At 34.0% G+C, this 16,158-nt stretch overlaps 1 protein-coding gene across 8 annotated transcripts in view; it reads right to left on the bottom strand.

The window, feature by feature from the left end:
- The window catches only part of RCOR3 (REST corepressor 3), a 53,487-nt gene that overhangs the window by 4,753 nt on the left and 32,576 nt on the right, over positions 1 to 16,158 (bottom strand). For all 8 annotated transcript variants that reach the window (XM_003999327.6, XM_003999326.6, XM_019821851.3 and 5 more), the window contains 2 exons: positions 14,733 to 14,810; positions 6,617 to 6,674 (listed from right to left, as the gene is read on the bottom strand). In XM_003999327.6, coding sequence (XP_003999376.2) covers positions 6,617 to 6,674; positions 14,733 to 14,810 — 136 coding nt within the window. The remainder of the gene's footprint in view (positions 1 to 6,616; positions 6,675 to 14,732; positions 14,811 to 16,158) is intronic.

The raw sequence follows: 16,158 nt of genomic DNA on the forward strand, positions 1-16,158 counted from the left end.
TATAGTGATTTTTAATATAGAGTTCTGGGTTTATAAACTATGCTCATTTCCTCTGTTCTCAAAGGCGAAGACATATGCATGATAATAAATTATGACACTTGACGTTCTTTACAGCATTTAGCAATATAAATTCTCTTTAAATCCATGAGCTAATGTCCAGTTTAAACTCTGTAGTTGAGTATAAATTCTAATGGTGACTAGGTTCCACTGAGGGCTTATTTGGCAATAGAAATCCAAGGTTATTTAATATTAGAAATTACTTCTATATATTCAAGTACTTCTCTATTACTTATACTTTGAAAATAACAAATTATTTGAGATTGCTGCACTTGAAAATAACTACTCTTTAGAAATCAGACACAGTGTTCTATCGATGTACTAATTTTCAAGGGATCGTTTACATTTTAGAAATGACCAAATCTACTGAATACATGAGTTTAGAAATGAAAACTTCAAATAAATCTGAGATTAGTTCTTCTGTATTCTAGCAAGAAGTCACATTAAAATTAACTGAGTCCAAGTATGAAGATATTATAACGCTCAGAACACCTATTTCTTTAGCAAAATATATTCCAAAATCTACCAGTAAGTTGTCCCCATGTCTGATTCCATTTTATAGCTGTCCCCTTTTTTGATTTCCCATTTTCTCTTGCTCAATGGACTTTACCGTGTCACCAACATTGTCGCACTTCCAGAGTTACAGACCCCTCAAAGCAAAACTACTTCCTATAGGAGCCTTAGTTTTCCCAGATACTTTGGATATCAAGGACCTTTTCCAAGTCACCTAGGTTCTGAGTCACCCAGGTATGTTTATTATTAACTCATGGATGCCAGTCTTATATAAACTACTTTGCAAAATTTTAAGGCTCAGATCAGACCTCTGGAGTCTGGTTGAGGATCCCACTCATGTCCGGAGAACAAGTGGGCTTTCAGGGATATTAATACCCTCAGCCTGCAGGACAGCTGGGCAGGTTCTGGAACAGCCAGAGCTCTTTGGCAGTCCCTTCTGGACAACAGCAGTCTCATCTGTTTTCCCCAGTGTGTTGTGACAAATTTTGTATTTTTTTTTTGTATGCCATGATGTGAGAAAGGTTAGGAAGTACTGTCCAATGAAATGTAAGTACACAGAAAATGTTCAGGAAATAGAATTGATTTTTCTTCCCCAGACAAGAGTCACATATAGCTAACTTCTTTATCACCTTTACACTCCCCATGATGCCGGCTCAACAGCCTATTTTGGTTAGAAGGTGGAATTCTTAAGTTTATACCGTAGCTGATTAACTAGGTAAACTCTAGTGAAACACCAACTGAAGACTTAATGGGGCAGCTCCTTGAGAAGAATCCCCAGCTAGCCTTCTGGAGGAAAACCTAGCAGGGGCAGTCAAAGCAGAGGAACTAACTTTAACAACACAGGACATCAGAGCTACTGTTGTGCCGATTTGGACCTTGAAGAAGGGTGGTCCATTCTTTTTTCATAATTTATAATAGGCAAGGCCATCTGATTGATTTATCAGCAAGGGAATTAAACACAATGATTAAATCTCTCTCTTTCTATAGATGAAAAAGGCTTATTAGGTCCATCTGAACCATGGCTTTAAATTAAACTTCTCACCTTTAGGGCAAAAAGTCAGTTTTTAAAGGTTACTAGAATGAAATTTTAGAAAATCCTGGAAGATGTAAATTGTAAATTTCCCAGGAAGACAAAGAAAAGCATTTTCAGTCAAATTTCGAAAGTTCATTTGAAAGTTACAGTGAACAACTTGGCTTCCTATGCTGGCAAATGATACTTTAGAATCTTTAACATACACTTTTAAAGTTCTGTTTGGGAATTAATATAAAAATATGACTGATATTACATTTTATAAAAGCCCACATATTCCGAACAGTATTCTTCATTCCACCCCCCAAAAACCATATTCGTATATATTTTTTAATTTGGCTAGTAAGATTGTAACTTCAGAAGCATTTGTAGCATGGTGTTTCCCAGCTTTGGACATGAAATTACAGACTTTTTTTTTCTTCCTGAGACAGAAGGGATATCCCGAGACCGCATTTGGTACGTTTAAAAAGTTATTTTTTAAAATCTGATTTTGGACTACAAAAAAATAAATCAAAACATTACAGTGGCAAGCTGCTTCTGGGCAGTAAAATTTGGAGGAGGCAGGATATTGTTTCCTGCTTCTTGTAACAAAATTTCTTAAAGTGAGCATATACTTAGTATAACCAGGAAATCCATTTTGAAATAAGAACATAGTGACATCCAGAAACTCCAGGGATACAGCTCTTTCCTATCAAAAAAAAGATTAATTTTCAACTCAAACCATTTGGGAACATGCACTTCTTTCTATCTCCTGCAAATCTCTTCAAGAATTCATATTAAGGTGAAAAAAAAAAAAGATATCAATAGCAGTAGGACAGTGAATGGTGCCATGTAGGTGAGGGCTAAAAGTCAAAATCATATATTCTCTTTCTAATGTCTACCCTTTCTCTTCTGAGTCTTGTGTTCCAATCTTCCCTGTTATAAGTTAAATTCTATCACAAAAATGCTGGAGATTTTGAATCAATTATTTGAAGTGCATGCATCAGAGGGCTGATACTTTTGGGTCTCCATTCTTATGATACCTTTTGATAGAAGAAACTCTCTAAAGCAAACAGGTGTTTTTTAGATGGAAAAATATGAATCACTTATTTCCATTTCCTTTTGATCATTCATGTACTGGGTTACAATCCCTATGTTTTAATCAAGTGCCGAATCTGTTTTCCCCTCCTTTAGGAACCATTCTAGCTTTTTAAAAACGTATGAGATAAAACTAGAAAGACAATTTCTAGACTTGCTACTTAATTTCTCCTAAAAACAAATGAAACATACAAACTACAGGAAGAGAAGGTAACATTTAAGTGTAAAAGCATAACTGACTTGAACAGTTTTGTCGTTTCCTGTTTTAGAAGAGAAGGCAGGCAATATGGAAAAAAACAACTAAAAATTGAAGTTGACATCTTGATAAAACTGGAAAAATTTCTTGTCGTTTACCTTAAAATAGCACTAATATTTTAGGTGGGGGATGTATTATTTTTTAGCACTAATGATTAACACAGTTAAGAGAAGGTCTAAAATAAATATTGAATACCATGCTCTCTCTGCCTCTACACACTTTAAAGAGTCAATGGTTTGTACTATCATTTAAACGTATTATTTTTTTGAAAACAGCTAATAATTGTTCCATTTTACATGAAAAAAAAAAATACACCGAGAATCTAATTCCTTTCTTAATTCTTGTTATGAAATGTTTATCATATGAATATCAAGATTGATTTTAGGATAATTCTAAAAGCACTATAGATTAGAAAAAATATTTATATGTAGATGACACAAGCCATAAACAGAGATATTTCCATTAACACAAACTGTGAAGACTGTAATTAATTTCACTGTTAACTAATTTGTTATAGTAAGAAAACACAGACACATAAGGCTGGAACAGATTACAGAAAATGTAGAAATACCATTCTAAGCAAGTACTTTTAGAGGTTTAAATTAGTTGGTGTTTATAATATCCTACCTGTGGACTCTTGAAGAATGTTACTCAAGTTTTAACATAGCTAGAACTAAAATTAACATTTAGTAAAGTGATAGATTACACAAGTATAAACAGATATTCTTGTTTGGTCTGAGCATGACTTCCCCCCTTCCAAATAAGGGAGAAAAAAGGAAAAATAGTTTATTATTTATTTAAATATTTATTATTTAAATGGTAGTATTTAGTTAACAACAGTATGAGTATATGGTAAAAAGAAAAAAGTGGGAAATATATGTTTAAGCCCTAGGAAATGATCTTAATATATTTATGTGGTTTTAAAAGAGTTACAACAAAAAAGTTGATTTAATAGAATTATAAATCTCACTAAATGACACTAGAATTTACAAATTTCTCTTTCCAAGTCACTCTAATAGTCAACTATGAGCGAGATTTAAAAAAGCATTTAACAAATGAGTATCCAATCAGAATATACACACAGAATGTCTTAAAAATAAAGTGCTTATAAACTATTAATATCAAAATATAAATGATTTACTTTGTGAAACTGAAACAGTCATAAGAATATCATCTAAAGGTTTATCACAAATAAAGATTAAAGAGAAAAAAACCCCAAACAACTGCCCGCTAAGACAGGTACTTCTGAATAGCAAACTCTAAAGTAAAAAAAAAAACTGCAGTTATGTACCTTACCTACACTGAGACTCAGGTTCAGGTGACAATACTATGTGATTGCACTGTTTATAAGACATACTTCTAAGAATTTTATAAATGTGTGGGCTCATTAGCAAAAAAGGCACTTTTTAATTTTCCCTAAAATAACTATTTTGGACACAAATAGCTCTATATTATTTTATTTTATGAAACAAAAACCACCCAAAATGAAAAAAAACAAAAACAAAAAAACCCTTAACAAACCCAAAGAGAAACAAAAATTCCACATACAGAGTTAAAATAAATAAAACGATGACATTAACATATTAAGAGAGTACCTTCAAAATCCTAAGACATGCATATTTCTGTACAAATTGCTACATCAGTATGATTTATTTAAGGATTACTTTTTAAATGGGCATAAGAATACAATACTGAATATATCTCAGCAGAGGGGAAATGTTTGATTATATTCATAACTATTCTTTTAATATATATAAGCTGAGATAATGCCCACATAAATATATAGCTTAAACTATAAATGTAAACCTTGCCATTGTCCCTCTCCTTGAATGCAGCTCTGCATCACATCCAGCCCAGCCATAAGACTCAATGGTCTCTACCACTTAAAAACAGTGCTGCAGAACAGTATCAAATCCTGAATGCTTTGGAAACATCAGCCCAGATTTTCCCAAGTAAGTCTCTTCAGAAAATCCTTTACTGGGATAATTTTCTTATACTAGAGTACAGGATTAATATACTAACCTTTAAGCAACTGAAATACTGGAAATCAGGGTTAAATTCTCCAGGTTTTATACACACACACGCACGCACACGCACGCGTGCACACACACACACGCGCACACACACACACACACACAAGGTCGGACAGAGAACACAGGCTTTACATCAATAAAAGCAATGCCTCCTCAAATAACTATGTTAGAGCTATTAAGTCACAGATCCAAATCAGTATGAAGCAGCCTCTGGGGAAAAAAATTTTTTTTGTTAAAGTAAGCTCTACGCCCAACATGGGGTTTGAACTCATAACGGTGAGATCAAGAGTCACATAACCTACCAAATGGGCTGCTAATTTTTTAATCTGAATTTTAAATAGTTTCTAATTTAAAACTGGCTACTACTGAACATTATAAACTAATTAAGCTTTGTTCTGACTCATTCAGAAACTTAGTTCCACAATTATAGATGTGCTCAATGCACGTCCAGTACCCTGCCTCCGTAGGATCAAGCATTCTGTTTATGAAATGACTATTTTGTGCTGTATAGGCCAAAGAGAAGGATGACATCACCGTGTTGGCACCGTCCTGTGACAGTTTCTAATCACAGTGGCCAGGTAACTCTGACTCACTCTAATCCAAACTGCAGAGTTGTCTATTAATCAGTTTTTAATTACATTATTCTCATATCCAAATGATACCTGCAGATCATTTTTGAGTTAAATATGTTCTCTATGCTTGAATACCTAGAAATATTTTTTAAAGTACTTATATGTTTCACGGGGGCCCAACTTTCTTAGATAAAAAAAAAAAATTGCTAGTAGCTACTGACCTAGCAGCTATTAGCGTTCAACACAAAGAGGGCTCAGCCAGGAAAACGAAATTATAGACCAAACTTACAATTACACAATCAGTCCTGCAGACAGTTTATCTTGAAGGGAAAAGAAAAAAAAAAAACAAAAAAACAACACACAGCTACAACACTGAATAAAAAATATACAGTTTGCCCTTCCTTAATTCAAACATGGGAAAATCCAAGTTTAAAATGCTTCCAATTTGCCGACAGGCATTCATAATACAAAAAGTGTTCTGTCATATAATTCAACAAAGCATTCTTATAAATAGTGCATTTAAAATGCTTTATGTATATTTTTAAAAGCATCTCTTAACTCTCTTTTGTTTTACATATATATGTATTTTTTTAAAATTGGGTTTCTAATCATTCAGTGTCACATATCTCAAGTTACAATACGTTGAAAGTGTATCACTAATATTTTCAGTACCTGACATTTATCAAGAGAAACACTATTATACAGAGTAATTAGAAAAACCAGAAACATAATAGTTTATGCTCTTAATGATGAATTATCAATGACTAATATAAAGAATGAACCCAACTGCAGGAACACAGAAGTAAAGGCACAGAGAAACCATATGACTTGTTTGAGCTTGTCATCACCGTCATGGTTAAGGCTGAGAATGTGTTACACGCTGTACAGGACCCAAAATGCATATAGGCTCAGTAAGTCACATCCACAAGAACAAAACAGAATTCCTGATTATCAGGACTTTGTGGTAAACACAAGAGCTCTTTCTTGATCCATTTCTAAAGAAAGGGAAGAACTATGGTCGTCACCTTTCATGACAGGTTAAATAGTTAACAACAATAACTGCTTATCTTTAATATACCTTGCACTGCTAGAAGCTGCTCCTCTGTGGTCCAACGGGCATTAATTTTCTGATTTGACTACAAAATTAAAGAGAAGTTTCCTAATGAGGATATGAAGACAGACATTTTTCCAAAGTGCTTATTTTTTTTTAACTTTTCACCAAATCACAGACATGAGATTACTAAAACTCTGATTTACGTAGATTCTGTTTTTATAAGGATTAAAAAAATATATTCTGAGTTACCTTTTACCCACACAAAAAGATAATGAAAGTGAAATGTACCAATTTGGGAGCATGAACAACATTCACATTTATACTCTAGTCAGAGGCATTAAAACTGAGAAAATCTATTAGTCACCCATTTTCCAACTACAATGTTCCTACCACCCATGGCAAATGTTAATTTTAGCTTGGTTTTAAACATTTAAGAGAATTAATCTTTAGAGAAGATCTGTGACTCTCTTTAAAATTTTTTCTCTTCATATTTAGAATAAACCTAACCTTGCTCCACCAAAACCAGTGTTACAAATGAATATAGAACTAGAGACGAGGCCTAACTCCTAAAATATTTCTTTTAATTTCTGAAGCAGAGAGTGACGCACTATAAGAACAGATTTTTCCCCCAAGACCTCCTCACATTTCTCCCAATATTTTTGTTTAAAAAAAAAATCCAAGTTTAGGATTTTTATTATGACAAAATTACAACATTAAACACCTAATCAAATTTCATTAGTGTATACTCACTGATTAGTACAAGGACTTCTGGCAGAAGAAGGAGGGACAGAAATAAGTACACCAGCCTACAGAGGTTTGCAGAAGAAACTACCAGATAAATTGTCCTGGTGTAATGCATGGATGGATAGGCTGTAATACATGGATGGATAGCAAAACAGAAAGAAATGCTTTCTTTGAGAACAAGTGTTTAGGTCTTATCTCACTCAAGGTCTTAGCAATAAGAGTTTCTACAGTACAAAGAGGTTCTGGGTACATCTACTTTCTCACCATGAGGAAGATGTATAAAAAGCAAGCATTCAGAAGAAAGACTAAAAGAAAAAATTTAAATTAGAAAAAAATTATTAGAGAAGAAAGGAAAAAAGTTTAAAAAAAGACTGAATAAAGGAGGGACAAACCTAAACCAGAGAGCACTGAATACCAGGTGATGAGATTAAAAGAGATAGCAAGGCAAGGCCAGACAGACAGTGGATAAGCCTCAAGGTTAGGATACTGGCAATGAAACAAAAGAACAGCAAAAAGGTCAAGAAAAAGAGGGGGCTATAGCATAAAGAAGCAGTAATAAGAGTGAACCAAAGTTTAAAAGCGTAAAAACGAAAGAAGGAAGGAAGGAATGGAAAAGCAAAAGGAGACAACAAAAGAAAAATTCAAAATTTTAAACATATGTTCCCCCAAAAGAGGGCTAACAAGAATGTAATAGGAGCTAATATTTGAGGTGGCAATCTGATGCCACCTGGGCTGTGAAAGGTAGATAAACGAGGTCCTTGGTACCCAAGGATAATTGTTCTAGAACCTTTTTAAAAGGTCCAGGTATTTCAGAATAAATGGTGTAAAAAAGAATAAAGGGTTGACTACAACTTAATCTGAAATATGAAACTAAAACTTACGAAAATTATTTTTTAAATAGTTAATGATTTCACTCATATGCTTTTATTTATTTTTTTATTTTTGGCATATAATAGTATAATGGCACAACATTCACCAGCTTTGAAATTTGTAACATGAGCATATAATAGGTAATTCTGTTTTGAAAACTTCCAACAATTTTTTCAAGGGCCTCCCTTAATTCTTTGCTACTCAAATTGTTCTTTGAAATGCGTATGAGTCATCAACCTTTTTTCAATTGTTAACTCTGCTAAATACCCATCTGTCAACAATTTTGCAAGTGATTAAAGCCATTCTCTTGTACTTTCATAGACTTTATGAAGTTTTGCATCTTTTGCAAGGTTTATAATTTCATTTTGGTTTGTGCTGTATTTGCATTAGATTAGCAAGGAAGTAATAGAGAAGGATGCTGATGTGATGGATGGGAAAGATAACAGCCAGAGTTAATGAGGGATAGCTGGTGAGCAGAGCCTAATTTTAGAAGTGCTTAGTTCATCAGTGAATATTCTCTTGTTTGGCAAATTTGCTTATCCATGAATCCTTTAGATTAATGAACATTGGATACTGAAGATCTCCTGTAATACTACATTACAAGTGTTCTGAAGATTAAATTTAGGATAAATGTAAAATTTTTGTAAAGCTACGTTTAGAACATATGTTAAAAACCTCTAGCACAATGCCTGAGCCAACTGAAGTTGAAGTTGATTAACTGATGTTTGTTAAACCTGAAAGGCAGAAACTGGGAGAAAAGGTACCATTAATGAAAAGGGAACAAAAAATAAAAGAGCAGTAACACGCACTATGAAAACTTATTTTCAGCTTATAAGCAAATCAGGACACAGGAAAAACACAAATAGCTATTAATAAAATTAAAAGTTCAGAGTATATGGGGAATTTAAAGCTGAGAGCGAAAAGTCACAATGACTAGAACAAAAAAGAAGGAAAGTTGGAAGGGCTGGACATTGAGGTGGGTTTAAGAACAGGATACGTTTCTGAAAGGCAAAGATGAGGAGAAGGCATATCATGTATCGGCAACAACAGATCAACAATTAGGAAGAACTAATAAGTAATCCTAGAAAGTTGGTGATATTTAACTAAACTAAAGTATGGTAAGGATCATTTATGGAAGGGCAGTAAATATCAAGGTTAACGAGTTCACACTAAATTTAATAAGCAATCGTTTCTTGGGGGAGAGGGAACAAGGGGAGAGAAAGAAGATTCTAAGCAGAATAAGACTTTAAGCCCACAAAACTGGGAGAAGGGTGGTGCTGTTAAGGACCTAAGAAGTTCTGAATTGCTGACTGGGGAGGTGTGGGAAGGCAAGGCTAAGATGGTGACAGTGACTGGGGATTCACTGACAATGAGGTCATTAAGCAGGACATTCAGGTGGAGCTCAGGATCCACTTGAGGCTCAAACAGGTTCATCCATGTAAACACAGTTTTTAAGGGTATGGAAAAAAGTTTGAGGGAAAACAATGGAGCCATAGCTTACTTAGATGAAGGTTCTAGAATCAGCCCATGAATTAAAGAAAGATTTTTACTTTTAATTCCAAATTACTCTTGAAATATTCTTAAAGGTGGTAATGGAGACAGGCACACAATCTCTCAGTAAGTCCACATGGCCAGGTATTCCTCCAGCACTGAAACGGACCATTAGTTTTTCAGTGAATCCTAGATGAAGCCTTTGGTTGAAATTTAGGGTAGTAACGAATGAACAACATGAATACATACATAAATACTAGAATTTCAAGTCAAGGAAACTGCTCACACAGGAAGCACATGGAAGCTGAAGCTGACTCAAGAAACAGTGGATTCACAGTTCCACCTCCTAACTGCTCACTCTGGGGGAGATGCTTGATAAAGGGAGTCCAGGCAGGACTGCCAGCATTACTCTACTTGCTATTATTAAACATTCTTTTTCATTTGGCTGAGTATCTGTGGTTGAGTTTGTGTCATTTACATGTACATATGATGTAATTTTAATATATTGAAGTGATGAGCTTGTATGCTGTCTCCAAAGAGAAGAGAAATGAATGAGGATAAAAACTTGGGAGAATGCTTATATTTATGTACAGAAAGGAAATTACAGCTGAGATGGGAACATAATAGTTATAAAAGACAACATCACCTCTCAGAAGTTAAAGGGAGAAAGAGAGGCTGTCATCTATGTCAAGGGCTCAGAAAAAGGCCAGGGAAAGGAGTGAGAGCTGTGGAATTCGGTCACTAGCACCAGTGTTAGCCTTTAAGAAGCAGCTTCAGTTGAAAAATGTAGGGAGGGGGATTGAAACTGCATGAATTAGGAAGTCTGTGTATGACAGAAGGGAAGCAGTGGAAGAAAGGGAAGACAAGGAGAAACAGGGTCAAAATTTTTTAAATATACAGGATTCCTTTAAGTTATTGATTTTCCTGTTCTCTTTCAAACTCAAGAAACTTTGGTAGAGATTTAACTTAAGGAAAGGACAACTAGAACGTATCTAGCAATCTAAAACTGTGTAGTAATTGTGGCTAGCTAGGTAGTAGCACAGAGAACATACTTCTACAGCAAAGCCCCAACTGAAATGCTGTTGTTTTAAAAATAACACATTACTCTAAACTAAAATAATCCAATGTATAATGTCATTAAACTAATAAAAGGCCTAAAGAGCCTTCTAGAAGAATCTATGACATCCTTAGAAGATCCTTCAGAATCTTCACTGCATCCTTTCCCTGTTAAATCAGTCTTGACATCTTTCCCATTTTTGTCAGTAGCAGATTCATACTATCTCTGACTTGAAAGAATTAGGAAAGGTCACCAAGTTAAACCTTTCATCCAATGCTGAAAACTCCATCCAATATCTGTAATGAAAGGAGGTCACCCACTTATGCATGAAAATATCCACAGATGGGGAAATTTCTAGCTTCAAAAAGCACTTTTTTAAGTTTCTTCCTTCCTGGATTCATTAATCTCCTTGTCCCCACGCACCTACCTCCAAGTAAAACAAGTCAAAGCATAACCCCACATGTCACCACTCCTCCCAACACTCTTACACGGTTTCAAATAGATACATTAATTTCTATTTGGCAACGTTCTTTGGATTTATCACTTGCTGGCCACTCCTACAATTAATACCTGACCCTACCCAAAACTCCTTTTATCATTTACTTTATCACTCACGTGCTTAGTATTTTAGCAGCTATAAAGATTCCAACTTAGCCTATGCAATACTACCAAGATAATCTTCCTAAAATTAAAAATTCCCATTACATCCTTCCTATAGGAGGAACTTATAGGTCTTCCCATTTGACTTAATTTAAAAGGCAAACTTCTCTTCCTAGCTCTCAGACTTTTATACTCCTGCCCTTGCCCACTGCTCTCTATCATAAAGAAGTCCCTGTGAAACCCAATCTTGTTAATATCTCTCTCATACACCATGTTTACTCATCCTCTGCATCCAACTTTGCCTTCCTAAGTAGACAACATGCTTCATGAGAAAAAACTGTTTTATGTTTTACACTTCCACTGGATTCTGAATAGTAATCAGCACTACAATGAGCACATCCTAAGTGCTCAGGGAATACCTGTTGACTGGTTTTTCCCCACTGGATTTATACATAGTTCGAATGTACTGTTCAACACCAAGCCAGTGTTCATACTATTCTCTCCATCTGCCCTTTCTTTATGTGTAAAACTCCTATTCGTCCTTCAAACTTCAGCTAAAACATCTCCCGTTAGGAAGTCTTTCCTGATTATCCTAGCAAGAATGAATATTACCACTTGTTTTCCTGTAGCATTTTACTTGTAAATCTATCACACAACTTCAGTCATTTCGTCTGATAACATCTAGACGGTAAGGTGGTGTTTTTTGTTTTTTTTTTTTTAAAGCAGATGAAAAAATCCATCTCTTCCTCATTTTAATGTGTCCCCTCTTTCCCTTACGCACTTCCTCCAGTGCCTAAAACAGTGCCTTACATGAAATAGGTGATCAACAAATACTTATGGGAGTGAATGGACTTTCTTCACCAAATATTTTCCTAAATGAAAACAACAAATACAACCAAATGAGTAAGTAAAGCATCTTAATAACTGTTTACTTCCCGTTCAGTTACATCATTTAGTAGCCTACTGTTCCAATGGTTAATGAAATTCTTTTGTTAGGTATTAGGTAGAAATCCTATTAACTAACCTAAAGAAAAGGGGATAGATTAATTTTTCAAGGTGTTTACTGTGACTGTTAATCTAGTATTTTGAAATGTATCTATTCAGGTTATTTTCCCCTGCAAAGCAACAGAAATTATATGATAAATATAAATATATCCTGGGTATTTCCTAGATAATAAAATACACATATTTTTTCAAGTCATCTGAGTTCAATAAATCAATCTCAAAGTAATATTCAAACTTCACTCTATGGATAATAGAATGTTAAGATTTTGGTAGTTTCATTTTATCATTATTTTTACCAAAAAACCCCAAAAGATGTAATAAATGTTTGATAACTTCTAACCCCAAAACTGCATTTAAATGTGAGAATCAATATACAATTTTGCTATTAAATGAAAACTTTCAAAAGTAAGAGGGAGCATGATATTAATCTAGGACTTCAACTGAACTCTAAGATTCTGAAATATAGCCAAAATTTGACTATTTATTAGATGTGTGGCTTTGATCAAGCCAATTAACCTCTCTGAGGCCCAGTTTTATCGTGTAAAATAATAGTATTTGCTTCATCTACTTCTTGGGATTGATACGAGCATCAAATGAGATGGCATAAAGTTGTAAGTGCTATTGCATTTTCATGTCTTACTTTATATAATGTTCATGAGTGAGGTTATCCTTCAATTTTCTGGAAATACTGAGGTCAGAATCAGTTTCCTTGAAAATTTGGTAGATGTTTTCTGTAAAACTGTCTGGGCCTGGTGTTTTCTTATGAAAAAAAATGTTAATTGTTCCTTTATCACATTTTCTTTTTAAAACAATTTGGTGAGATAGATTTTCCTATGAATTTCTAAGTTTTATTTAAATTTTCAAATTTATTGACAAAGTTCTTTAAGGTACTCCCATGTTTTCAGTATCTGCTATTTTTTTAAGTTAATTTATTAATTAACAGAGACAGAGAGACAGAGAGAGAGAGCGCGCGCATGAGCATGTGCACAAGTAGGGGATGGGCAGAGAGAGAGGAAGACAGAGAATCCCAAGCAGGGCTGGAACCCACGAAACCATGAGATCATGACCTGAGCCAAGATCAACAGTTAGACATCCAACTGACTGAGCCACCCAGGCACCCCTATCTACTGTATGTTTTAAATTTAAGTTTTAAGTTATGAAATTGTAGGCATTTAAAGTTTTTGGCTTTTATGCATTTAAAGGCATAAATATAAAATTAAAATAATTTCAGTGTAAAATTTAAAATAATTTTTGTTACAATAATATAAAGTAGTATTCTTTGTATTACTATTTCTAGATAAATAGAAATGTCACTAGAATGTTTGCCGGATAACCTGTGGTTTTGGAATGAGATATTTTATTAGTCTATATATATCTTATTCTTTTCCATTATCTAACCTTCTTGAAAGAGACCTTTGAAACAAAAACACAAAAACAATTTTATTCCTAATGATTCTTCCTTTCTAAAAGATTCAAATGAGACAGAATATGGTGCATTAGCTCTGAAGCACTGTTCTTCTGCCCTCCCCCCACCAGTCCCTCACACATATTTCATTTGTAGATATTTCAGGCAACCTGTGATGGGGCGTGGGGGTTGGGGTACGGGGCATCACATTAGGACCAAATAAGATTATTTGATTATTACATACATAGAAAGGCAAGTCCAGGATATGAAGCATAGCATAGGAGTCTTAAAAAGAGAGAATGGAGAAAAGATTTAAAATAGAAGCTTCTGTAGAAAGATTTGATTGGACTTTACGGGCATTTAAATACTCCTACAATTGTCACAAATATCCAAAATATATTAGATTTCAGACGAAATACAAGAAAGGCTTGAGAAAAAGGTTAATCTATATCTTGTTTTTAGATTTCACATTTTCAGGGGTATGAGTATAAGAATGTTAATTAAGTCCACATACTAAAATCCTAACACAAAATCTGAATCAAAAGACAAATACCTTAAAATAAAAAATTAAAATTGCTAAATGAGCTCCTTTTATTGTAATCTTTTTCCTGTTGTATTACCAAGTCACACACCTCGAGCAAATATTGCTATAGACCCAGAGATGTACTGGCTTGCTTCTCAATTACCTTCTACTCTCAGTGCACTGGGCCTATTTGTATAACTGTTTTTCCCTACTTCGCTTGATATGAATTGCTAAGCGCAGGAAAGAAATGAATTCACTTAAATCACTAGGCAAGTCTCAAAAGACTAACTATCTAAATGACAAAATAGAGACATGACAAATTACCCACATTATGACATCTTCAAAGTATTAACAACGCATGTGACCAAAATAGTAAATACTGGATAGATAATTCAAAGAATAAGGTTTCACCACACTTAGTCACATATATTCTTCAATAACATACCTCAGGAGGTTTGAATTCTTCAATTCCACCTTCCATTTTCTGTTTAAGTGCACTGTTTACTTGCTTAGCATTCTGAACCTTCAACAAAATAACCCAAAGTATGAATCAGATCACAGACTTAGGTAAATGTATGAATATTCAATAAATGAAAAGGATATAGGATATATACCAAAACCTGCTTAAATTTTATTTCAGGAGGACAAACACTTATACTTTATCACACTTGGGGCCATTCAACTAATACCCACATCAACTAATATATGTATCAACTAATTATTTATATATATCTAAAAAACTAATAGTCTACAAATCATGGTATCTGAGTATCTTTTAACAATATCACCTCATAAGAAAAATGGTATATAAAGGAATTAAATTCCATTACTATTTCTCATTACCATAATGTTTTGATCGAATAATTATTCCAATAAGAATGATAATTTTAATAATTATAAGTATCACTGTTGGTGCTTCACATGTAATAAATCATTTAATTCTCAACTATTTTGTGAAGTAAGTATAATCAGTTCTGCTATAACCTGACATACGCATTCTCAAAAATCAGCCCACTATGCAAAGCTGCACAATAAAAAACCACAGGACTTATGGGGAAACAGAGTTAGGGACACAACACTGAAAAACCTCATCGATGACAAAAAAAAAGGAACCTCATAAAAATAATAGCTTTATACATTCTAAATAAAAAAGAAATTCACAAATGCTACAATAAAGATGGTACTTCACCTTGGAAAAGACCTGAGGTTGCTTATAGAAGGTAGTGTCAAAACAGTTGCAGCTTGTGAGTTACTGGGAAGTGGTAGAAGGAGGTTATTTGAAATCAGATGCAAAGTTTTAATACCACATGTGGATGTGTGTGGTTCGTAATATGCAGTGAACTGAGGGAGATAGTACACATCTGAATTGTGTGGATATATACTCAGCTAGGTACAGTTTTTCACTGACAAAAGTCAAACATAACCAAATGCAAAATGCACATTGTACTCAAATTGTTTCCTAGTGTTATCAGTTGTGTTGGAACAGATTCATGTTTTCAAAACAAGCTTTATAGCAGAACTGACTCTACTTTTACTGTAACCATTTTAGAGATGAGGAAGGTAGGGCACAGAGAAGTCAAGAAACTTTCCCTAGGCCACAGCTCTAGGAGGCAGAACATGAATTTGAACGATGCCAAGTTTTTAACTACTATTCTACTAGAAATATTATTAACATTTACTAGATTATTAAGGGTTAGGATTTTTTTTTGCTCATTTGGTTACATTTTTTCTTGGTTTGCTTTTTTTTAGTTTGGCCAATATTTATAAAGTGATTTGTGGAAATTTTTTCCTCAGAGATCATTCAAGTGTGGTCAGCCATGTTAGACATACAAAGATAAAATGTAAAAGTCTCAGTCTTTAAAGATTTCATA

Source organism: Felis catus, chromosome F1 (assembly GCF_018350175.1).
Source record: "Felis catus isolate Fca126 chromosome F1, F.catus_Fca126_mat1.0, whole genome shotgun sequence".
Lineage (NCBI taxonomy): Eukaryota > Metazoa > Chordata > Mammalia > Carnivora > Felidae > Felis > Felis catus.